At 39.4% G+C, this 24,536-nt stretch overlaps 2 protein-coding genes across 6 annotated transcripts in view; one reads left to right on the top strand and one right to left on the bottom strand.

The window, feature by feature from the left end:
* LOC146383178 (aminopeptidase N-like) overlaps positions 1-2,602 on the top strand; it is a 37,703-nt gene extending 35,101 nt beyond the window's left edge. The window contains exons 21-23 of the mRNA XM_084934386.1: positions 360-500; positions 2,084-2,165; positions 2,251-2,602. Coding sequence (XP_084790512.1) covers positions 360-500; positions 2,084-2,165; positions 2,251-2,415 — 388 coding nt within the window. The 3' untranslated portion in view covers positions 2,416-2,602. The remainder of the gene's footprint in view (positions 1-359; positions 501-2,083; positions 2,166-2,250) is intronic.
* Positions 2,603-3,860: 1,258 nt separating this feature from the next.
* Positions 3,861-24,536, bottom strand: part of LOC146383177 (synaptic vesicle glycoprotein 2B-like) — a 40,200-nt gene continuing 19,524 nt past the window's right edge. For 4 of the 5 annotated variants that reach the window (XM_084934382.1, XM_084934384.1, XM_084934383.1 and 1 more), the window contains 6 exons: positions 20,485-20,560; positions 19,982-20,070; positions 12,428-12,561; positions 9,939-10,139; positions 9,196-9,355; positions 3,861-7,102 (listed from right to left, as the gene is read on the bottom strand). In XM_084934382.1, the coding sequence (XP_084790508.1) occupies positions 6,919-7,102; positions 9,196-9,355; positions 9,939-10,139; positions 12,428-12,561; positions 19,982-20,070; positions 20,485-20,560 (844 nt within the window). In that variant the 3' untranslated portion in view covers positions 3,861-6,918. Of the gene's footprint in view, positions 7,103-9,195; positions 9,385-9,938; positions 10,140-12,427; positions 12,562-19,981; positions 20,071-20,484; positions 20,561-24,536 lie in introns of those variants that run through there. The other variant, XM_084934385.1, reaches the window with a different exon arrangement.

The following is a 24,536-nucleotide window of genomic DNA, read 5'->3' as shown; positions in this document are numbered from 1 at the left end:
GCACCCGCCACACAATGCACCCAACCCACATGGCGTCTCCTGTGGATGGTGGGCCTACAGGAGGCTAGTCCCATGTCCCTTTTTCAAGCTGTGCCCTGGCAAGCCCCTTGGGTTAAAGCCTTAGAATTAACAAACTGATATAATGAAAAGAACTGTTTTTTAAAGCAGTATTGTCTCCCATAAAAAAAAAAACTTATAAAGGAACTCATTATAAAAACTGAAACTATTTTTGCAATCTATTGTAGCTTTAAACCTTTTAAGAAACACTGAGTTGAGTGTGGATACAGCAGAGACTCCAAGAATCAACATAGGTGAAGGAGCTTTAGTAACTGCATTTCTTGTTTTAACTGTTTTCACAGGTATCTGTCTTACACTTTAAACTCCACTATCATCCGGAAGCAGGATGCCACCAGTGTCATCACATCTGTCGCCAGCAACAGAGCAGGACAAAAGCTGGCTTGGGACTTTGTCAGAAACCATTGGGAATACATGTTCACAGAGTTAGTATCACACTGATAAAAATAATTTGCATGTGTGAGGTGGAGCAATAACTGAAAATACAGAAAACATCAACATGGAGTGTGAATTTTAGTACAGTAGCATAAGGTTGTTAAAATATAATTTTACCCTTTTTTGATTGACAAAATAATAATCAGCACTTCTTTTATTCTGAAAGCATTTATCAACCATCAGTTTAAGTCTTGAATGAATATTTTAATACAGTCAATTGAAGTCAGAAAGGATTGTTATATGCCAAGTAAAGGAGGGTTCAAAACCTGAGCTGGTACAGGTCTGGTCAGAAGTCTACAGGGGCACGATTATTATGGTAATTTGTGGCTCTTGATGATTTCTATTAACTTTATTTTTCCAGGAAATGGTTGTACAGCATAGCTCTATAATGACTTTTAAAAAGGGTATACAAGTTTGAATTTACTTTGGATTTTCTCTAATGCCATAATGGCACCGGATACCGGTACCCATCCCTATTCTTCAGTGACCTTTTTCACTCACTATGTGTTTATCCAGCACTCCATTTTAATCTGTGGCGCTCTTCCACAGCATGTCTTTGTCCCGTCTTCCCCCCTTCACCCCAGCTGGTCATAGTAAATGGACCAGGCTCAGCTCCTTCCTTAACCTGGTTCTGCTAGAAGTTTCTTCCTGTTAAAAGGAAGTTTTTCGACCTTATAATATAAAGTGCTTTAAGGCAACTTTCGTTGTGATTTGGTGCCATATAAATAAAACTGAACTGAATTGATAATTGTTTTATCATTTGTTCCTTTGTGCTTTTGAGTTTTGTTATTTCATGCGTTAGGCCCTTGCCTAGCTTTTGTTATAGTTCGTTAGTTCCCTTTTCTGATTCCTCTCTATTTCCGCATGTCTGTCTGGTTGTCTCTGTGTTCTGTCTCTGTGGTTTCTGGTCTCTCCCTGTTTAGTTGTGTCAGATGGTCTTTTCTCTCTAGTCTCTGTGTTTCTTTCCCTTTTTTCTGTCAAGTTTGCATATCTTTGTCTCTGTCTCAGTGTTATGTTTCCTGTTTTATTTAGACAGTCCCCTGTCTTGTGTGCATTCTGTTCACTTTTCTCCCTGCTGTCTCATTAGTCAGTTTCTGTTCAGGTGTGTTCCCTAGGTGTATCTAGTCTGCTTTGTAACCTCCTGTGTCTGTTTTAGTCCTCCATTTGCCTCAGTTCATTTCCCTCATTTCTCCTCATGCTGTTTTTTCACTCGTCCTGTGTTTCCTAGTTTCCACATTCCTGGTTTTATCTGTGCCTGAGTATTTAGTATTTTTGAGTTCGAGTACTAGCAGTAAAGCTGGCCTTTAAGTTTATGTTTAGTCTGTGGAGTCCTGCATTTGGGTTTATTCCCTACTTACCACACTGATGATCATAATGTATACAGTTGTAACTTGGCTTTGGTTTAATAAAAATAAAAAATAAACCATAAATAAACCATGATATTCATTCCCATGAATGTATATTAATTTCTGACCACAACTGTAAATATGCCAAATTTTATGTGTGCAAGCCGAGACCATCATATCAAAGCTTCCAAGAATCGGTGAAATAAAGCATTCTCGTGTTCTTTCAGATATGGCGTGGGCTCTTTCTCCTTTGCTTCTATGATCACTGGGGTAACAGCGAGGTTCTCCACACCTGCTGAACTACAGGAGGTATACATTCATTAGGTACAATACAAAACCAATTTTTAAATGTTAAGCTTTTGTCTGAAGTCTTTTCCTATGATTTCTCTCACAGCTGAAGGAGTTTGTCGAGGCGCACAGTGCAACAGGGTTTGGTTCTGCCACACTGGCTGTAGATCAGGCCCTGGAGAGGACCAGAATGAACATCAAGTGGCTGCAGACAAACAAACAGGAAATCCTGAACTGGTTCAACAGTCAGAACGGAGATCAGATGCAGTAACAAAGGCATGTTTGGAGATTTAGTGTTGTTTTGGTTTTTTTCTGGAAAAAAAGAATGACAATTTTATAAACTACTGGTGTTAAAAATGAAAAACAGCATGCAGTAATAAAGTAGTGAAAGATGTCTGTCCAAATTAAATTTGATTTGACTGTATATGAGATGTGTTTTAATAAATAATAAACTCAGATGATCCCTTTATTAAACTGACTGACAAATGCAAATAAACTAAAATGTAACCAAACTGTAAAAACATTTTACCCATTTTATTTTAGATAGATATCAGATTTGATGATATCCTCACATCAAAACTTAAAAAATGTATTTCATAGATGTGTTATGGGATCTGACAAAGTCTGATTTTAATGGTGAACAAGTCTTCCTTACTTTTTATAAACTTCAAAACTCGCCTCTGTCAGTGCGCCCCAGGGCAGCTGTGGCTACAATGTAGCTTACCATCACCAGTGTGTGAATGTGTGTGTGAATGGGTGGATGACTGAATGTAGTGTAAAGCACTTTGGGGTCCATAGGGACTAAGTAAAGCGCTATACAAATACAGGCCATAGGGTCTTTGCCTCAGGTCTGTCCTTCTGTCTCGTTAATCTCTTAGAACAGCAATTTTCTTTTTTCAGTAGCCGATGCAGGGAACCTCTTATAAGCAATATTTTTTCCACTGTGAGATTTCTGCTGCGTATTCAGAGAAGGACAAAATTTGCTGTGACTTTTGCCTTCTCTCACAATATGTTGTTGTAATGCTGTTCATTTCAATGCCTTCGTTCATTTTAAGTCCAGAATACGTATGAATGAAAAAAAATAACTAGGAAGGTGAAAATTGTAAGAAAGACAAGTCAACCAGCAGATTAGATTTTACCTAACAAAGTGTCTTCAGGTCAGAGAGAAATAAAAGTACACAGCTTTGGTTACATATATTTTGTACTCCACTGTATTGATTTTGTCAAGGTCTGCATTGGCAGACCGTGTGGAGTAGAGAATTGAGGACCCAACATAGAACAATTTTAACTGAAAGTAAGCCATTTATTGTGTTTGATAAAAAGTATGACACAAAGGGCTAGGCAAACCGATACGGCACTAAACAAAAACCTAAACTGGGGAAACAAGAAAGTAAACATGAAAAATCATAAACCTGGTGAGAATTCGTAAATACCTGGAAGCATGAAACCTTGATAACATGGCATAAACATAACAGATGACTTGACAATGAATGCATGACAGTTCATACAGATAGGAATACACAAGAGGGTGACGAGGGAAAAGGAAGCACACGGGCAACACAGCTGGGACGAATAAACATAATAACAAGTCAGGAGGAAGCAAACTGAACACACTGAACATAAGACGCGAGAATGTCAAAGTAAAACAGGAAACACGCAGACCAAGACACACGCACTTGACCTGGCAATAGGGACATAGAAACTGGAGATGAGACATAAGATAAGATAACTCTTTATTGTCATTGCACAGTCATACATAGTACAGTAGTACAATGAAATTGGAAAACTGTCCTACGTCGGCACTACATATAACACAACACGACACGATACAACACAACACAGTATATTAACTTAGTATAAAAAAAGAAAAAAAAAAGAAGAGAAGAAAACATGGAGACATGGACATAAATAAGCAACAAATACAGAGAACATGATGGCTAGGGAGAACACACATGACAGATGGAATGGGAGACAAGGGGAAACATGTAAATAAGAGGTGGAGACAGAGGGAGAGAGAGGGAGCAAGACACGAAGGGAGACAAAGACATCGCTGAGACACACAAAGGGCGAGGGAGACTTAAACACAAGGGACATGACAGACTCACACGCTGAAGGCACGGCACTATAACCAACATAGTGGGAGAGACACCTACGTGGGAGGAACCTAAACAAGGAAACAGAGAACTCAAACAGAACTAACTGAAGCCTAAACTATACAAACAACATCATAATACAAAAAGGCACGAAACTCAAAATGCTGGGTCAAAAGACCCAGCACATGACAGTAATCCAGTAGAGTCCAGTACAGTACTCATGCAGAAACATCAAAAAAGACAAAATGTTGGACTTCAATACACGGATAAATATTCTATTAACTTGATAATGTGACTGTAATATTCACTGATCATAAGCATCTCTGTCAGGAACCGGCTGTGTGCTGGCAGGAGAGGACCCAAAGGCAGGACTAACAGCACACAGGGATAAATTCAAAACACAGCTTTATTAACAGAATGGCAAAGGGCAATATAAAACTACACTGGGATGAACTAAGGCACAGGGAGGCACAGGGAGGCCACGGGGAAACGCACACAACACTGATGGATGACGCACAGAAGGTAATGAGAGACGTGGGAACACACGGGCAGCACAGCTGAGGACAATTACACATAACAAGACAGGGAGGACACGGAACTGAAAATACTGACCAAAGACGCGGGCCTTAAATGTAACACAGGAAGGACACAGAGGCAGACCAGAGGGGAGAGAAAGCATAGGGAGAGCATAACGGGCTGGGGAAACATGGAATAAAACACAAGGGGAAACAAGCCACAGGAACTGAGAACTATATGAACACAGATACACAGAGGGAACACAGGAGCAACGACACGGGGAAATCTAACAACCAAAAGCTAAACATAACAACCTAGGGACTAGAACTAAACTTTAAACTAACAAGGTGGACTAAAACCACAATACAAAATGACAAAACACAAGAAACTGAAACCGCTGGGTCATAAGACCCAGGATCGTGACAATCTCAGTTAATTGCAATGAGCTGTTAAAAACTGCAGGTGAATTGATGCTGCAAGAATGACCATCCAACAATCCAATTTTTTTTTAAAAGGGGTTAGTGCAAGAGGTTGCCAAGCAGAACGCTTGAAGAACCATTTTCCTAAATATTACATTTTCAGAATGACCAATATATATTTTGTTAGGATCCTATTAAAGGTTTTGTATTTCTTCAGTCTAGGGGATGTAAGTTCAAATGTTCTCTGTCCTGCAGGTCAATAACATAAACTTGTCTGCTTCATCCAGTCTCACAATTACTGTTTGTTAATGATTAATCTCTTAAAAACAACAAGTTTACAATGAGGGTTATTTTTAAAGGCTGTATTTTATCCTTATAATAAACAAGTACATTTTCAGAAACTGGAAGGTACTACATTTCATATAATGTTGCATACATTTGTGCCATACAGTTATTCACTTAATTCTGTTTACAGATGTTGGTGGGCCAACAGTTCTTAAAAAACATGCAAGTTATCAAAGTCTACTCCTGTCCTTGACCCTAATCCTAGATGGTTCTTCAATAATATACTGGGTGTTAAGAGGTTGATCTGAAGGTTATTTTCACAATTAATCAGTCAAACATCTGGTTAAAAATATTTGAAAATAGTGATCCCCATATCCCACTGCCTTAAAACTGACACCAACAGTTCAAAACAACTTAAAATAAACTTTCAGAAAAGGGGATTTCACTTATGTTTCTAATATTTTCAGTTTAACTAAGAATCACCAGTGAATTAACTGATTGTGTATTACAGATGACATATACAGACAAGTGCAGTATTATCATATGTGAAAATCCAAACTAGAACAGTATTAACATTACAAGACATAAAGACACGTGGGAACTGGAATGAGTGAGATCACCCCTGCAAAAGTTCACAGAGCAACAGCGTCACATTTCTGTCATCAAAACCTAATCTTGACGTTAATATGTAGAAGTATGTGACTTAATCACACTGATCACATAAAATCTGTTACAGTCTGGGGCTAGTTTGTTAAGCTAGGTTATTTAGCCACTGTTTACAAGGACTAGCTTATTTATTTAGTATAAAGAAAAGCTAAAGCAGATTTTTAAGCTATGAAATATTGATAACAGAGCTTACCCAAGTCTGTCTTTGCTGCCTTAAGTCACTACAGTTTTAACCACATGTAGTCACAAATGTGAAGTCACTATGTATAAGCTTTAAGGCATGGTGTAAACAGTTTGGGTTACATGTTTGTAAGTAGAGTTTGTTGAAATCGGAAAATGTTTATTCAACTTTTTGTCCCATGATTTCAAGCAGGTTATTTGCTAAAAGTGTTGGAAAAACTTTTAAGGTGCAAATTACAGATAACACTTTTTTTACCCTGACATGCATGTAAATAGTGGTAGGAAGACAGAATATATTACAGCGCGTGCTTTAAACATTCAAAAAACATCTGTCCACGTAATTCATTAACAAATCATTAAATGGTTAGTATGTCAACTGCCTTAGTGGATTCATGGCATCAATAAAGACTCATACAGAAATACAGAAAAACATAAACCTGCTTTTTCCTGGTCTAAAACCTCCAACCTGAAAAAAATTGTTCTATGAGTTGTTCCAAGTCTTGTCTTTTTTCAAGTTCAGAGTCAAGGTAAACTCATTAGCCTCCAACAAGAAGTAGATGTGTTTTGGCCTCTTCCTTACCCCCCTCATTCCCACCTCAGCACGCTCGTATCACTTCACTGGAGAATTTTCTGTTGCGTGTCAGGCAGGTTGAGGGCCACAAGGCCGCCGCACACCAGCGCAGTAAAGGATAGTAGAATAGGTATGGCTTTGGTGATTCCCACACAGCTAGCAAAGATGGAGCTGCCGAGAACAGCAGCCAGTTTACACAGAGCATTCAGCACACCAGAAGCTGTTGCTCTAAGAGAAAAGAGTGACAACAGAATGACATTTTGAAGCAGCCTTATTGAAAATAAAGCTGTCACCAGGACTTTTCATTTCTTAACATTTTAATGTCCAAACAGAAAAAATATGGTTTTGTGTTTTTTCAAGATTGCTGTGCAATCTTTTTCACACATAAACAATATTATACATAAATCATCCTAAAAAAAAATAAAGAAATGTGAACAATGATCCAATGATGAATCACATAAATAATAAATAAATCCTGAATTATTGATCTATGGTTTAATAGGTGGCGTTCAGGAACTTTTTGATCTCAAAACTTAAAGTTCACATACAGTTTTTAGTTGCAAGTAAAAAAAAAAAGTGATTAAAAAACACAGGCTCATTTTAAATCTGATCCCAGCAGCATATTTGAGCAACAACAACAAAAAAAGAAGAAATAAAAGATTTTAAAAAAGAAGTCTTTGGATAAAGAAACTTTCAAAATTAAATATTTTAATGTTTTATGTTTACCTACTGAATTTAATATAATGTGTTCAAGTGGTCAGGGATATGTGATATGAGGATATTGTAATCTGCGGTTTTAGGAATGGGAATTTCTCATCAGATGCACTGATCCATATTTTGTTTGTCCCAAAACAAAAAATATATATATATACATATGCATACATACACTACCATTTTCACTGGTACTGTATGTATGGTTTTTCTTTTTTTTTCATGAGCATTTACATTGTAGATTATTACTGAAGACATCAAAACTATGAATGAACACATATGGAATTATGCACTAAAAAAAGTGCAAAATAACTCAAAACATGTTTTATATTTTAGATTCTTCAAATTGCCCCCCTTTGCTTTGATTGCTGCTTTGCACACTCTTGGCATTCTCTCGATGAGCTTCATGAGGTCGTCACTTGAAATGGTTTTTCCAACAGTCTTGAAGGGAGTTCCTAGAACCGGCTCCGGGAGTTCCCGGAGCACTTGTTGGCCCTTTTGTCTCCATCTCATCCCAAACCATCTTGATTGCATTTAGGTCAGGTGACTGTGGAGGCCAGGCAGCCTAGCGCAGCGGTCCCCAACCTTTTTTGCGCCACGGACCGGTTTATGCCCGACAATATTTTCACGGACCGGCCTTTAAAGTGTCGCGGATAAATACAACAAAATAAAACTAGTACCGAAAAAAAGAAGATTTATTCATAACACACGTGAAAAGACCCAGGAAAACCGAGTTAACGATAAAAACGATAACAAAATAACGCTAAAAAAACAATAAAAACCCTGAAAACCATACATTTCACACCCAAGCCTCAACTCTTGCGGCCCGGTACCAAACGACTCACGGACCGGTACCGGTCCGTGAGTCGTTTGGTACTGGGCCTAGCGCAGCACTAGTGCAGCACTCCATGACTCTCCTTCTTGGTCAAATAGCCCTTATGCAGCCTGGAGGTGTGTTCGGGGTCATTGTCCTGTTGGAAAATAAATAATGGTTCAACTAAATGCAAACTGGATGGGATGGAAATTTGCTGCAGGATGCTGTGGTAGCCATGCTTCAGTGTGCCTTCAATTTTCAAGAAATCTCCAACAGTGTCACCAGCAAAGCACCCCCAGACCATCACACCTCCTCCTCCATGCTTCACGGTGGAAACCATACATGTAGAGACCATCAGTTCACCTTTTGCATCACACAAAGACTCGATAAAAGCCTGATTTGTGCAGTTTTTTCTGAACAGTTAAAGTAGAGATGGGTCTGCTACTGGAACTCTGTGTGGCATTTATCTGGACTCTAATCTAAGGTGCTGTTAACTTGCGATTTCTGGGGCTGGTGACTCACATGAATGTATCCTTAGCAGCAGAGGTGACTCAAGAAGTGACATTCAAAGTTTTAGAAATTTTCCAGAGCGACTGATTTTCAGTTCTATCACTTCTGTCAACAGAGCAAATGGTGGCTACTTTCAGGAATCTAATCTTGCTACATAATTCCATATATCTTGCTTCATATATTTGATGTCTTCAGTTTTTAGCTACAATGTACTTTTGACACACACAAACACACACACACACACACACATACGTGTGTGTATATATAAGAAGAAAAATACTGGTACCTCTTTGAAGCTGGATACAGTTCCACAGTCACCACTTCAATTCCATTCCATGCAGCTGCACTAACACCACAGAACAGACACTGTAGTGCAATGATTGCTGATTGGCTGAAGCTTAGAAACAGGAAAAATGTACAGCCTGCTGAAATCAGCATGGAGCCACCTAAGGAGATCGGGGTTTTGGAATGAATCCTGTAGAATCAGTATTTTTAATAAATTGCAACATATTTATAGAATGCATTAAGAGTTCATTATAACATAAGTTCTAAAATAATGTAATATGAAGTTATGGCCTATATAAGATAATCAAATATAGATGTGAAGCTAGGTGAAATTATGTCCAGAAATGTTTGGACAGTGACACAACATTGCTTCTGAATGCCACCACAGGTATGCAATGAAACAATGAACTGAAATGCAGACTCACAGATTTACACTCTCTGTAAAAAGAAAATACCCTCTTTAAATTTAAAGTTTAATGTATCAGGATATAATAAAAAATCTGGTCCTTAGGAGGTCTTAAAATTGGGTAAACGCAATCTCAGATGACAACTAAAACACATTATTATTACCTTTATTTAACCAGGAAGCCCTTTTGAAACTCTCAGAAACTTTCAGAAATGCAATAAATACAACACAAAATACAAGCTCTACAACATTACATACGGTACGAAAATATGAAAGATATACATAGTATTCCTTGACTGCATTCCTAACTCCTTTACAAACAAACTTCCATAATTTACCTATGATCTTTACTCTGCCAATCTTCTCCATGTAGAGAGCTGAGATGATGTTGCCTGGCAGCACTGCCAGACTGCCTAGGAAGCTGACCAGGTAGATGAGGACATCATTCTCCTTAGCAGTATCTAGGTGGCAGCCATGCTTGTTGTGTTCAAAGGTGGTGTTCTCCATCTTACAGTCAATAAACTTCGCCTCCCACAGGTCTACAGAGAGCAGAAAGGCTATTATATAATATACTTTACTTATTAGTGTTAATATACTTTAAATGGCTTTTGTGTTTGCAGATGTTTTCAGAACTAAATTACAAGAGCCATTAACTGACACCTCATCATATGTCTAAAAGGTTTATTGACTTGTTTTTGCATTTGAATACTGCTATAAATACAATAAATAAACAAACAAAAACCAGAAAAACTGTCTATAACTTTGGGATTTATCAGTCATATTAGTAGTCTCAGATACACGGTTCTACACTATACAGATATAGGAAAACCGTTTTACGATACACAACTGGTAAAAAGTTTTAGCCATTCTGGGTGTGTCTCGTTGACTAGCAGCTGGTTCATTTGTGCTGCTAGACACTAATGGAGTGCAGTCAGCTTCTTCAGCCAGTAGGCGGGAATCATGTCAGGGCCTGGTGCTGTCCAACTGTTTCTTGGATCTCTGGATCCTGTTCAGGCAGGTTGCTATGGTCTGCTCTTGGATCTACTACCCCCAATGCTTTTGCAGTGCTCGTCACTTCATACCTTGAGTGTATACCTTGAATAGTTTTGTGGAGAATACCAGGTTTATTCTCCTGCCTTCAGTACCTCTTCAGGTGAGTCTTTGCTTGGCAGTTCACAAGGCATCAGGTATGGACAGCTTGCCGTACTTCTTTGGCACCTTCTTCATTGCACCTTTCTGCAACTCCCTTTGTGCTACCTTGATTTTTTCATCTAGTCTCCTTCTCGATGGAGGGTACTGCTCCTACTGGCTGTTCATCTTGTATTCAAGCATCTCACTGATTACTGCTGCCGTGGTGTAGATCAGCTGATTAGTCTTGATGATGGTCACAGTAGGAATTGTCCATAGTGCTGCATTCACATCATCTAGTAGACCTTCAGAGGTACTTCACGTAATCTTGGTAACCAGCTGTGGAGGGTCCAGGTTTTAAGCTTCTCCACGATCCTATATTTCAGGTCAATTCCTCTCACACTCAACGATCCTTCTTCCATCGTACTTGGCCCTTGGTACACAATCTTGGGTGGGGGTGATGATGATATCTCCCCCCCGTTGTCCTGGCTCCCTCTTGCCATAGAATATGTGTTGTAACCCATCATTTTCTAGCCATGACAACAGTTCCTTCTTCTGAATGTTGGAACACAGAGCTACATATATTCATTCTTTGCATGTTGTTCTGGGGTCTTTTGTGACATCTTGGATAAGTTGTCACTGCGTTCATGGGGTAAATTTCTGTGCCCGGTCACTTCTGGGAATGTTCACCACTGTTCCATGTTTTACAACAGTGCTCACTCTGGTTTGCTGGAGTCCCACAGCTTCAGAAATGGCTTTGTAACCTTTTTCTGACTCAGAGATTTAGAGATTTAGAAACTATATTCTGTGTTTACTTGTATTATCTTTGTCTAATATTTACATTTGTTTGATGACCTGTGTGACAAACATACACAAAAAATAGAAAATCAGGAAGGGGGCAAACACTGTAGTTATGAACTGCGGCTTGAATGACAGGGACATAGAACCTCACAGTTTTAATTATTGTAATTATTATATACATTTTTGGTGATAAAACATTAAAATGTTTAGCTGAAGCCTGTGACTGTTCTCAAACTAATGAAAAATGTGGAACCACATTTCTAAATGAAAATCACTGGAGGCAGACAATTGGAAAGCAGTAGAGTAAACCCTGGTTTAATATTTTCAAAATCGCTGGGATTTCTGTCATCCAAAAAACAAATATTGAAATTATAAATTGACTGGTTCTTATATAGCACTTTTCTACTCCCTCTGAGCACTCAAAGTGCTTTACACATTTGCCTCATTCAACCACACAAGCATTTTTTTCTATGCAAGTGCTTTCTATCTAACATTCATACTCTGATAGATGCATCAGAGAGTAACTTAAGGTAAGTTTCTCACCCAAGGATATTTGGCATGGAGACTGAAGCAGACAGGGATTGAACCACCAACCTTCCCATTAGTAGGTGACCTGCTGTTCTTCCTGAGCTACAGCCCTCCCAAAAGATTAACATTACATTAAAAGAAAGAAAATGTAGGTATAACGTTCAATAAAGACACCCTTTATAAAAATGTAAAGTTCTCTAGTTATTGCATTGACGAACTTGGATGACGGTGCTGCCTATCCACCTGCCCGCCCAGCAGAGTGACGATAATGCCCTATCAGCCTTTCATACCTGAGGGGTAGAAACCATTTTCACTCACATTCACATTCGTTTCGTAACCAATTCCAAATAATTGTCCCATTCAAACTTACCTGTGTTGTAGAAGACAGTGGAGTGGATGGTGCAGTTCTCAAACACTGTTTCAGAGGACCTGATGTTCTCAAAGTGACAGTCTTCAAACAGAGAGTCTTTAAATTTCACTGACTTCATCTCTATATTGATGAACCTATGAGAATGGGATGGACAGGGAGCCTTTCTCAAATCAAAGCACTGACTTGTGTTCTTGAGCTCAAATTTACCTCAGGAATATAAATCCTTAGGGACAGAAGGGCAATTTCAAAATAGAACCACAGCTTTCTTGGTAAATGTTACATATCAACACGTCAGTACCTGACTGCACTGAAACAAAATTATCTACAATCAAAAACTCCACTACAGGTATGTTTCCTTAACAGGTAAACGAGGGAGAAGAAACTATTTAAGGGACTCATTTTATCAGTTTCTGTTTAAGCTGAATAACTAAATAACTAAGTGGAATAACTAAAGCAGAGTTTTGTCTCCAGAGGGTCCCTGCATACAGGGTAGTGTTTCTGAAGTTTCAGGAAGTAAGAAGTAAGCATACATTTTATGTGCCTAGTTTTTTAAGTGTGTTGTTTGTAGGTGACAACAATTTAGAAAGTGCTGGAAAAGAGTTTTTAAAGGGATGAAATGATGACCATAAAGTCAATTTTTGAAGAAGACAATATTCACATGGAGTGTAGGTATGGTTTCAAGCAGCATTGTAAATACATAATGCACCATACTAACGTTGTATTTTCCTGCCTAACCCTAACCCAAATCCATGAGCATCACAGCAAAATTTATTCTAGTTTGCATTTCATCTGTTCCTGTTTCAGGTAGGTCATTACCAGTTGTTCCTCAAGCTTAGCTGTTGGCAGATTTCTCATATTTGAATCAGCAGAAGATAATGATTTAATTAGAACTTGGCTATATATAAGTTTTTAAAGGATGCTATATAAAGGATGCTCAATAATCTACAAGAACACAAGTACAGGTGAGAATACAGATTGAGAAATGGAAAACATGGACTCTCACTTCTATTGCTATCAGCACAGAATCAGAATGGACAGTGGGCATAAATCCAAAACTGACACAAGTTGAAGCATGCAAAAGCTTGTTGGAGTGAAAATGGTGAAACGATCTTCATGGCAATACAATATACAGGGAGTGCAGAATTATTAGGCAAGTTGTATTTTTGAGGAATAATTTTATTATTGAACAACAACCATGTTCTCAATGAACCCACAAAATTCATTAATATCAAAGCTGAATGTTTTTGGAAGTAGTTTTTAGTTTGTTTTTAGTTTTAGCTATTTTAGGGGGATATCTGTGTGTGCAGGTGACTATTACTGTGCATAATTATTAGGCAACTTAACAAAAAACAAATATATACCCTTTTCAATGATTTATTTTTACCTATGAAACCAATATAACATCTCCACATTCACAAATATACATTTCTGACATTCAAAAACAAAACAAAAACAAATCAGCGACCAATATAGCCACCTTTCTTTGCAAGGACACTCAAAAGCCTGCCATCCATGGATTCTGTCAGTGTTTTGATCTGTTCACCATCAACATTGCGTGCAGCAGCAACCACAGCCTCCCAGACACTGTTCAGAGAGGTGTACTGTTTTCCCTCCTTGTAAATCTCACATTTGATGATGGACCACAGGTTCTCAATGGGGTTCGGATCAGGTGAACAAGGAGGCCATGTCATTAGTTTTTCTTCTTTTATACCCTTTCTTGCCAGCCACGCTGTGGAGTACTTGGACGCGTGTGATGGAGCATTGTCCTGCCTGAAAATCATGTTTTTCTTGAAGGATGCAGACTTCTTCCTGTACCACTGCTTGAAGAAGATGTCTTCCAGAAACTGGCAGTAGGACTGGGAGTTGAGCTTGACTCCATCCTCAACCCGAAAAGGCCCCACAAGCTCATCTTTGATGATACCAGCCCAAACCAGTACTCCACCTCCACCTTGCTGGCGTCTGAGTCGGACTGGAGCTCTCTGCCCTTTACCAATCCAGCCACGGGCCCATCCATCTGGCCCATCAAGACTCACTCTCATTTCATCAGTTCATAAAACCTTAGAAAAATCAGTCTTGAGATATTTCTTGGCCCAGTCTTGACGTTTCAGCTTGTGTGTCTTGTTCAGTGGTGGTCGTCTTTCAGCCTTTCTTACCTTGGCCATGTCTCTGAGTATTGCACACCTTGTGCTTTTGGGCACTCCAGTGATGTTGCAGCTCTGAAATATGGCCAAACTGGTGGCAAGTGGCATCTTGGCAGCTGCACGCTTGACTTTTCTCAGTTCATGGGCAGTTATTTTGCGCCTTGGTTTTTCCACACGCTTCTTGCGACCCTGTTGACTATTTTGAATGAAACGCTTGATTGTTCGATGATCACGCTTCAGAAGCTTTGCAATTTTGAGACTGCTGCATCCCTCTGCAAGATATCTCACTATTTTTGACTTTTCTGAGCCTGTCAAGTCCTTCTTTTGACCCATTTTGCCAAAGGAAAGATGATATACGGTGTTGATGTCATTAGACCACACCCCTTCTCATTACAGAGATGCACATCACCTAATATGCTTAATTGGTAGTAGACTTTCGAGCCTATACAGCTTGGAGTAAGACAACATGCATGCAGAGGATGGTGTGGACAAAATACTCATTTGCTTAATAATTCTGCACTCCCTGTATGGAAAAAGAAGCCCTGTTATAATCATGTGGTTCATGTCAAACTGAAAGTTAAACCCGATTCTGTGCATTTTATTCTAAAAGAGCATAGAAGTTTGTAAAATTTATAACAAAATATACATTATATCTGTACTTAAAACTTGAAGATGCATTCCCTTATTTGGGAATGCTAAGGTTCAGCTGTGAACGGTACCTGCACAAGTGTAGAGCTCTAGCTCTAACCCCTATGTTAAAATACCCAGAGTTAGAGTATTAAGTATAGATGAATATTGGTTTGCTGTTGTTGTTTGTTTTTTAATATATATTTGGTAATACGAACAAATTGCTGCAATATGTTTTGGGAACAGCTGTATTTGAAGCTTTAGCTCAACTCTGAAGACAGATAAAAACATCTGATGCCTGTGGATGTCCTTTTTAATGACTTGTCCTTCAGAGTCAGAGGTACAGCCCAAATCACCAATCATACTTGCCCTTAATTTAACCAAAATACATTACATCTCAATCCCTGTCCATTCCAAGCTATTTTTATTCAGTCAAATACCAACTCACCCTTTTCAGTTTTCACCTGTAGGAACTATTTTATGACAAACTGAGCCAGGAATCACACAGTACAGGAAGGGTTCTGTGGTTCTTTAGGCTTATGCCAAGAAAGCATACCAGTAACATGCCAGAAAAATTTCAAGACTAAATCATATTCTTATATTTATCGCTGTGCAGGAGGATATTAATACTTATCTATCTGAATTATTGTAGGGTCTTTACCTTACAATATAAAGCACTTTGAGGCAACTGTTGTTGTGATTTGGTGTTTAAAAAAATACAATTGAACTGAATGTTATTGAATTGATTTGAAAGTGTGTCAAATAAATATCTAAACGAATCACAAGCTGAGCCTCATCCTTACTAGCAGAACTAGCTATTGCCACACTGGTGCTTAAGGTATCCACTAGATGACATCTGAGTAATAAATGGTGCAGCCAGTAGCATCACTGGTGCAAATGTTAGCTGAAATGACTGTGTGGCACCCAGAGCAAGCATGGGTTTAAGCACCTAGAGTCACTGCAGGCTTTGTTGGACAAGTAGACCAAGCTGCTGCAGAGCCTGCTGTCCCGGTTGGGAATGGCAACCTCTCCACCTTCGGTCTCCAAGGTCATAGTAGTAAAAGGTGCCTTGGTTGTTCACTTAGAGTAGAAAAGGGCTATATAAATACCAGTACATTTACCATTTTCAAAGCAGACAGGACTGTGCGTTTTTCGCCCTACTGAAGGATGCTGCCAAGGTGGCTGGAGCTGGGGGAGTCTGAATGAGAACAATGGCTGCTGGAACTGATGGTGACAGATATTCATTTATATGCTTCCACTGCAGACATCAGAATAGGTGAGGATGTGGCCATCATGCTAGCTACCATGTACCTATACCCAACCTGCAGAACAAACACCTGCCACCCGTCCCAGGCATTTCCAGAATGAGTGTACACTCAAAAAGGTTGGTCAGGTGGTCTGGGCCACCAGCTCTCCAAGGCTCAGGATGAACATACACCATCCAGTAAGAATGCAATGAGGTATATGGGGTATACACCAAATCTGAAGAAATCTCTGGAGATCTACCTTTGGCGGCCCATACCCTGGGAGGGGTGACGGGCAGTAGTAGTATACGCCAGGCATGAGTGGATTCAGGCTGTAGACAGTCACTAATCCACCAGAACCTGAGCTTTGGTGGCGTTATTGTGTGTGGATTTTAAGCATGCACATAATAATGTTCACAGGTGTCCCACAGTGCCAGTGAAAATTAAATAGAGGGCCAAAACAGAGAATCAAGGCCGCAAATAGTTCCTGCCTTGCGCAGCTGCTGATTTTGTAAATAGACTGGCTGGGGTTTGAAGGCTGGGTCGGGTCAATGTGTGGTGATGTGATCACAACGTTCTGGAATTTGCGTTATGTGTGCTGCCCTCACTGGTGACATCAGGTTGTCTGACAGTGCTGCGGTGTATACTTTCAGGTAGGGATGGGTATCGAAAACCGGTTCTTGTTGAGAACCGGTTCCCACTGTTCCAATTCCTTGGAATTGTTTGCCATTTTTGCAAACGATTCCCTTATCGATTCCAGTCGCCCCGAATGACGTCACCACGTTGTGGAGCGTCATTTACCTGGCAGGAAACATGGCGGCTCAAACGCTCAAAAGTTTGGTTATACTTTACGAGAACGGATGACAACAGGGCAACTTGCAATACTTGCAAAGTAGATCTTTCATTTAAGGGAGGAAACACTACGAATATGCAAAAGCATTTGCTCACAAAACACGCGATGACCTGAAATGAATGTCGTGTTTTTAATTCCGCTCCGGACTCGTGAATCTCAACCCAGCAGCAGCGGTAACGTTTGCATGTCCTCTCCCGTTAATGCGGCAGGTAAATAATCAACTAACAGTGCATATTATGTTAGCGCGATCTGCCTTATTACAAAACCTGCCATTACTGTGCATTTAGGTGACCATGATGAGAGAGACAGACAGAGTCTGGCTGGCTCAGATGCTGGCAGTTCTCGCTGCAGTCTACCGGTAGCGTCTCCTTTCAGGCCAGGATAGACGAATGTCACCGAGCAGTGACTAAGTTTGTGGTAAAAGGCTTGCACCTATTTGCCACAGCAGATGCCCCCGATTTTCGGTAAGTGAATGTGTTTAATTGTAGGCAGGGACATTACTGGATATTCTTGTGTAATTGCTACAGAATAATTTATATTATACTTTGTTATTGCTACAGAAGAATATTTATTTTATTATTTTACATTTACAATTTTTTTTTCCTGGGGACCCTGTGACACCCCATTGAAGAGCCGTAGGCTGTGGATCTCTTAAGATCTCACTGTTGGGTTTGTAAGGCCATGTTACTCCTAAATTTCTATCTTGTTCAAAGAGAAGATATAAAACAAAGTTCTAAGCTAGTTGACCTTAGTGTTCTCCTTTTTTAAAAAGAATCGATAAGAGAATCGATAAAGAATCGAATCGTTAAACAGAATCGAAAATGGAATTGGAATCGTGAAAATTTTATCAATACCGATCCCTACTTTCAAGTTATCTCCTCTCATAGGAATCCTGAAAGAGATTCTGACAGACCAGAGCACATTATTCATGTTCCACACACTGAGAAAGCTTTATGAATTCCTGTGTATTATGTCTATTCTGTCCAGTGGATATCACCCCTAGACAGATGGCCTGTTGAAGCAGCTGAATAAAACTCTAAAACCCACAATTCATAAGTTCATTAGTGATGATGAAAACTACTTGGACCATTGATTGTATTGGCGATTGGATCTTCTGTTGCTTGCAGTGCAGAAGGTACTCCAGGCCTCCAATTCCATTTCCCTGTGAAATGCTATTTGCCTGGATACCACAAGATAAAGTGCTTATGTTACTCCATTACTCCACCACTAAATTATTTGCCAAGTGGCAAGGGCCCTTCAAAGTCACATGGCAACTGAATGATGAAGATTATGAGGTGATGCCAACTGACAGGGCAGGAGCAAGGCAAATTTATTATCCCGATCATGGAGACTGGTGAAGACTGTCTAATGAGCCTGGCGAATGATAGATTGATTGATTCACAGGCAGACAAACAAATTCTATCAGTCTTGCTATGCTCCTTTGTGATGGCCTAGAGAACAGATGTTTCCGAATTGCAGCAGCCCTTTGCTGATGTGTTCTCCCCTCTACCAGATTGCACTAACCTCATACACATCATTGTGAGACTGCCTGGGTGCTTTTTCACATCACTGGATTTAAGGGCTACTGGTAGATTCCCTTGTCTCTAGAGTTTGCTTTTACCTATACCTAAGTACTTTTATCTAAAATTCACACACTTGCACTCCGATGGATGAATCAGGGGAAGCTCAGGCTTCAGTATCTGTCCAGAAGGAAGTGAGGATAACTTCACCAAGCCTCTGATTGTTAGGTTACTGGCTCGATCACTTTAAGCACAGATGACACAGGCAGTGTCCACATGGACCGTCATGCACACAGTCTCTATGACTAGGCATGTGAATTATTTAGAATTTAGTGATTCTGATTTCCTTATCGATCACTTAACAATTTACTCCCAGGAGAAAGTAAGTTGTTGCACTACTCATTACATCACTTTGCATTTCTCCATAAAATAATCTAAAATGCATTGTCTCATATTTACCATTTAACAATATAAACTTATCGGCTACAGTCTCACACACCAACACAAATCGCTATATTAATGAAGATCTTTCTCTTAGACCAGACAGGACAAAAGAAACCATTCTTTCCTTAGTTCAGACAGCAGATCATCTTAGAAGAGCCACATAGAAGAGCCACCTCGACGGGACAAGTCTCGGCTGTCCATCTGCATCTAAACGACAAAGGTCACTCTTTTGAGGACGTCAGTGTTCACATTTTGGACAGAGAAGACAGTGAAAGAGGAGTGAAAGAAGCCATCTATGTCCACTGTGAACAACCATCTTTAAACAGGCAGTGGCTTACGACACCAACTGTCTGCCATCTATAATTCAGTTTTGAGATCCCTTCCCAGACGGAATAACGCCCACTCACATCCTGGGCCATTTGACCTCAGTACATCCCATGATAAGGTGGGGCTAGGTTTCACAATGGGTTCACCCGAAACCTTGGCTGATTGTGACCCAAACCCGTTTTCACATCTTGATTAGGTAGAGGGTCAATAGGTGGTCCATGTCCCTGTTGGGGACACTCCCATAGGGCTTAAAATCTGGGACTCTCCACCAGTTGCTCTTAGAACTGAAGAAGCTCCTCAGATGAGAGGGGATACAGCAGCTAATGAATATTAAATTACAGCATATTAAGTAGATAAACCTCAAGCCAGCAGTGAATTTAAGCAGCATTAAAGCTTACTTGTCACGGATGTATTCTACTTCTTCATGGATCTGGTTCTCCAAAGGAAAGTCAAAAATCATGTTCTCCACTTGTTTTTTATGGATAACCTAGAGAGAAACAAAACAATGAAAATCTGTTTTCTGTGCTCAAATCTTGTTTTGTCTGCTATGACATTGATATAGTTTAAATATTTGGGAACTATTGCTTTTATTCAGCAGATTCATTTTGACTTAACCCTTTAAAGCCAAGTTTATTATATTTGATATATGAGTTTTTGTAAGTGGTTTGACTTCTGTGTCATCAGGGTGAATTTTTGTTGTTGTTGTTTTTACCCCCAAAAAGCTGAAATAAATGTTAAAATATATTTTGAAAAAATACACATAGCAAAAAAAAACCAAACAAACTGCCTAATGTAGCATATATGGTACAAATTAATATATAAAACACATATACAAGATAATACATCAACCAGATTTTAAATGATACTGTATTAAGACTCTTTTATGAGTAGATGACATTACCTGGACCTTAGACACATACTCTTCATGCTGAAGGTGTTTGATCATGTCAGGGAACCACACAGACAAGCCATAATAGCTGTAAAAACATGAGACGCTGAATTAACAAAAGGTTAAGAATAAAAGTGACTCGTCATCATATCACTTTAGACTCTAGACTCTATTTTCGATTCTGACATGTGAACTGCAATGTTGCCATATTTCATTCCCATATCTGTTGTGAGGTATTACCGTATACAATTCATGTTAGGGTAATTGTTTCCTCAGCGATCTAAAAACCAGGGAGCAAATATTTAGAACGAATTCTCTGCTTCGCTGACCCACCTGTGGGTGGAGTTTCTCCTGGAGGCTGTCCTTTCTATACCTGCTCATCAAGCTCTTGGTAGACAACTATTTAAAGATTTCCCAAATTATAACTCTATTAAGAAACCGTGCAGGTAAGCTACCTGAACTCTACTCCCACAATAGTATTACATCTTTACTGTGACTCTGAATCCTGCTGCTCCTCTGAAAAAGAAAGTCTCTAGTACTTGACTCCCTGGTGTAACTCTAAGATGTGCACCTTAAAGCAGATAACCATAAGCTGGAGATGAAATGGTGTATCACTTATTTATCAGATCTTCATTTAGTCTGGAAAAATGGATCGCTGCTCTTTAAAACAGCCCTAAAGCTGGAAAATCTTACTATTCTCAGTAATTGTCAATAGCATAAATCTTACTAATCTTACTATTGAAGAAAAAACAACACCAGATTTTTCTTCAGCATTGTAGCCATGGTGACAAAATGTCAAAGGTCTATTGAGCGAACCATTCCTTTAACTTCCTAGGACTTGGCGTCCACATATGTGGACATCGCATTTTGGGTTGTCTAGACCAAAATACTATATTTTGCTCTACAAGGGCCTGATATCCACTTACGAGGGCATCATGCTGCCACTGTTCTATTGAAATTTTAATTGAATATCCGCATATGTGGATCTCATTTTTGTCAGAAACAAAAATCAGGTTTAAAAAAAAAAATCTGGCAATTCTTTGTTTTTACATTCATCAGGTCCCAATCAGCCCAAATATCAAAGAGAATTAAAAGATGCATGCCATTGGAAGAGTTCGGGTCTTAGGAGATTAACCTTAATTAGTAACAACTTAATGAATTTCTTTGGCTAAAACCTTTGGCAGTTTTAGCCATTTTGACCACGTGTCTCTGTCTTATCTGGGGCAAATTGTTACCCAAATCAAGTCTGGCTCTCCCAGTGATGTCCTTCACCATCGCTTTTTTAAAAGAAGTTTGGGACACTATTGGACCTTATATTCAAAGGCTTATTAACAGCAGCCTGACTTTAGGCGATGTACCTGTAACTTTTAAACAGGCAGTGGTCCAGCTTCTGCTGAAACGCCCTGGCCTGGATGCCTCTTTGTTGTATAATTTCAGACCTATTTCAAAGCTTCCTTTTGTTTCTAAAATTTTGGAAACGTAGTGTCTTCACAGCTGCAGACTTTTTTAAACACTCAAAAAAAAAATTGAGGTATTTCAATCAGGTTTTAAAGCACTTCACACCACAGAGTCTGCACTTTTGAGAGTTTTTAATGATATTTTACTAACTGCTGACTCTGGGAATTACGTGTTATTTGTGCTTTTGAATCTCACAGCAGCTTTTGATGCCGTAGATCACAACATTTTAATTTCTTGCGTAGAACATCATGTTGGAATTAGAGGCACAGCCTTGGAGTGGTTCAGGTCATATCTGTTTGACAGAAGTTTCTCAGTCTCACTTGGTAAATTTTATTCATCCTCTGCCCCCCTCCCATGTGGTGTACCTCAAGGATCCATCCTTGGGCCCCTTCTTTTTAGCATTTATTTACTTCCTTTTGGCCATATTATTAAAAAAACCCATAAAGTCTCATTTTATTGTTATGCAGATAACTGTCAGATTTATCTACCCCTGAAACTGTCATGGTCCCCGTGTCTCTCTGGCTGGCTCACACTGGCTACAGGTTTTGTTTTTGTTTTTGTTTTTCTCTTCCTCTCTGCCTCTCCCTCGCTCCTCTCTGCCTGGGCAGAGCTCGTTACAGGCTCTCGCGCTTGGCCCACACACCTGTGTGATTGTCACCACTTGCTGCTGATCTGGCTGATTTCCCCAGCTACTATTTAAGGCAGTGGCACAGAGCAGTTCGCCGCTGGAACGTTGAATCTCCTGAATAGCCCCCTCCTGGACCAGATTACGGACCCTTCCTGTGTGTGGCGGTGTGAGAGAAGTTTTGGGAGCCAGTGTGGCTGAAGAGGGGTGAGTGTGTGGATTACCCCCTCTCCCTGGAGCCCTGGACTCCCCTCCCAATTCACTGTACATATATATAGCACTGAGGTGTTCCCCGTTGTTAATAAACTGTCTTCTTTCTTCTTTTGTTTGCAAAAAACTCTGTCTGCTTGTAAGTCTGTCCGGTAGCCATGACAGAAACATAATGACCCTAACTCCCTCAGGCCTATTTTAGAATGCCTCAGAGCATGGCTGGCTCTGAATGTTTTTTAATTTTAATGAAAAGAAGACTGAGGTCATTATATTTGGGCCGAGTGGCCCTGGTGTTCCACCACCTGACTTGGGTCCTCTTACATCCTGTGTCAAACCAATTGTCACCAACCTTGGAGTAAAAATTGACACAGCTCTTAAAATGGACAAACAGATAACTACAGCGGTGAGAAATGGCTTTGTTCAGCTGAGGCAGCTCTCTAAAGTCAAACCTATTATCTCTTTTTGTGACTTAGAGTTTTACATGCATTTGTGACCACTCACCACTTGATTATTGTAATGCACTTTATATTGGTATTGATCAGGCTTCACTATCCCACTTGCAAATGGTCCAGAATGCTGCTGCTCGCCTGCTGACAGGTACACACAAACACGAGCACATTAGCCCTGTTCTTGGTTTCACTGGTTTCCTGTCCATTTTAAAATTCATTTTAAAATTTTATTGTTTGCTTTTAAAGTTTTGAATGGCCTGGCTCCTACTTACCTGTCAGACCTTCTACACCTATACACTCCACAAATGTCTCTCAGATCAACTGACCAGCCACTCCTTGCTGTCCCCATGTCGAGACTGAAACACCAGGGGGACCGAGCTTTCCCATATGGAAAAGATATGTATAAATCTTATAAAGTTTGTATCTGTCTTGTGTGAAACTTGTATGAAAAGCATACAAGAGTGAAAACAGATATAAGATCCCTTGAAAAATTATATAAATGAAACATGTATGTTTTGGATACTTCCTAAAACAATATATGAAAGTAATGAGAAAGTGGCCACTTTCATGAGTAAATCATATAAGCCTTATATGATTCACTATATGAAGTAGGCCAAATCTGATGCAAGTCTTTTATAAGTTTTTTCTATTTCTTTTCCACATGGGTTCGCTGTTGTGGCCCCCAAATTATGGAATAAGTTGCCCCTCCATATTAGGCTGGCCCCAACACTTGAAATCTTCAAATCACTTTTAAAAACACACCTTTTTTCTAAGGTTTTTAAGGAGAAGAACCACAGTCAGCTTGTAGTCAGTTTTAGTCAGCTTTTGGTTGTTCTTAGTCTTTTTTTACTTTGTTAATTTTATTTATTGTATATTTTATTGTCTATTTTACTCCTGTTTTAATATTTTATATTTACTGATTTATTTGATCCCTTTTTTAATTTATGTATTTATTTTATTGTTATTTAACTTTCTTTGTCTGTTTAATGTATGGTTTTTAACTTTTATCTGTTTTTCTTTTACTGGAAAGCACTTTGGTCAGCCATGTTGTTTTTAAAGTGCTCTATAAATAAAGTTGGATTGGATTGGAAATAAGAATTTAACCATTAGAAAACATGTTTTCCATGAGTATTTCTTCTTCGTTCACCTTTTTCCACTTACTATGCATTTATACACCACTGCTTTCATTATGCATAAATTATTATTCATCTCTAGCTGTCATCCACAGTGTGCCTATTATCCTGTCTTCCTCCCCTCAGCCCAACCAGTTGTGGCAGATGGCTGCCTGCCTGGTTCTGACTGAGGTTTCTTCCTGTTGAAGG

The sequence above is a fragment of the Perissodus microlepis genome, chromosome 7 (genome assembly GCF_051167445.1).
Source record: "Perissodus microlepis isolate ML-2025 ecotype Zambia chromosome 7, ASM5116744v1, whole genome shotgun sequence".
Taxonomy (NCBI): domain Eukaryota; kingdom Metazoa; phylum Chordata; class Actinopteri; order Cichliformes; family Cichlidae; genus Perissodus; species Perissodus microlepis.
This window is presented reverse-complemented; position numbering and strand designations above follow the sequence as displayed.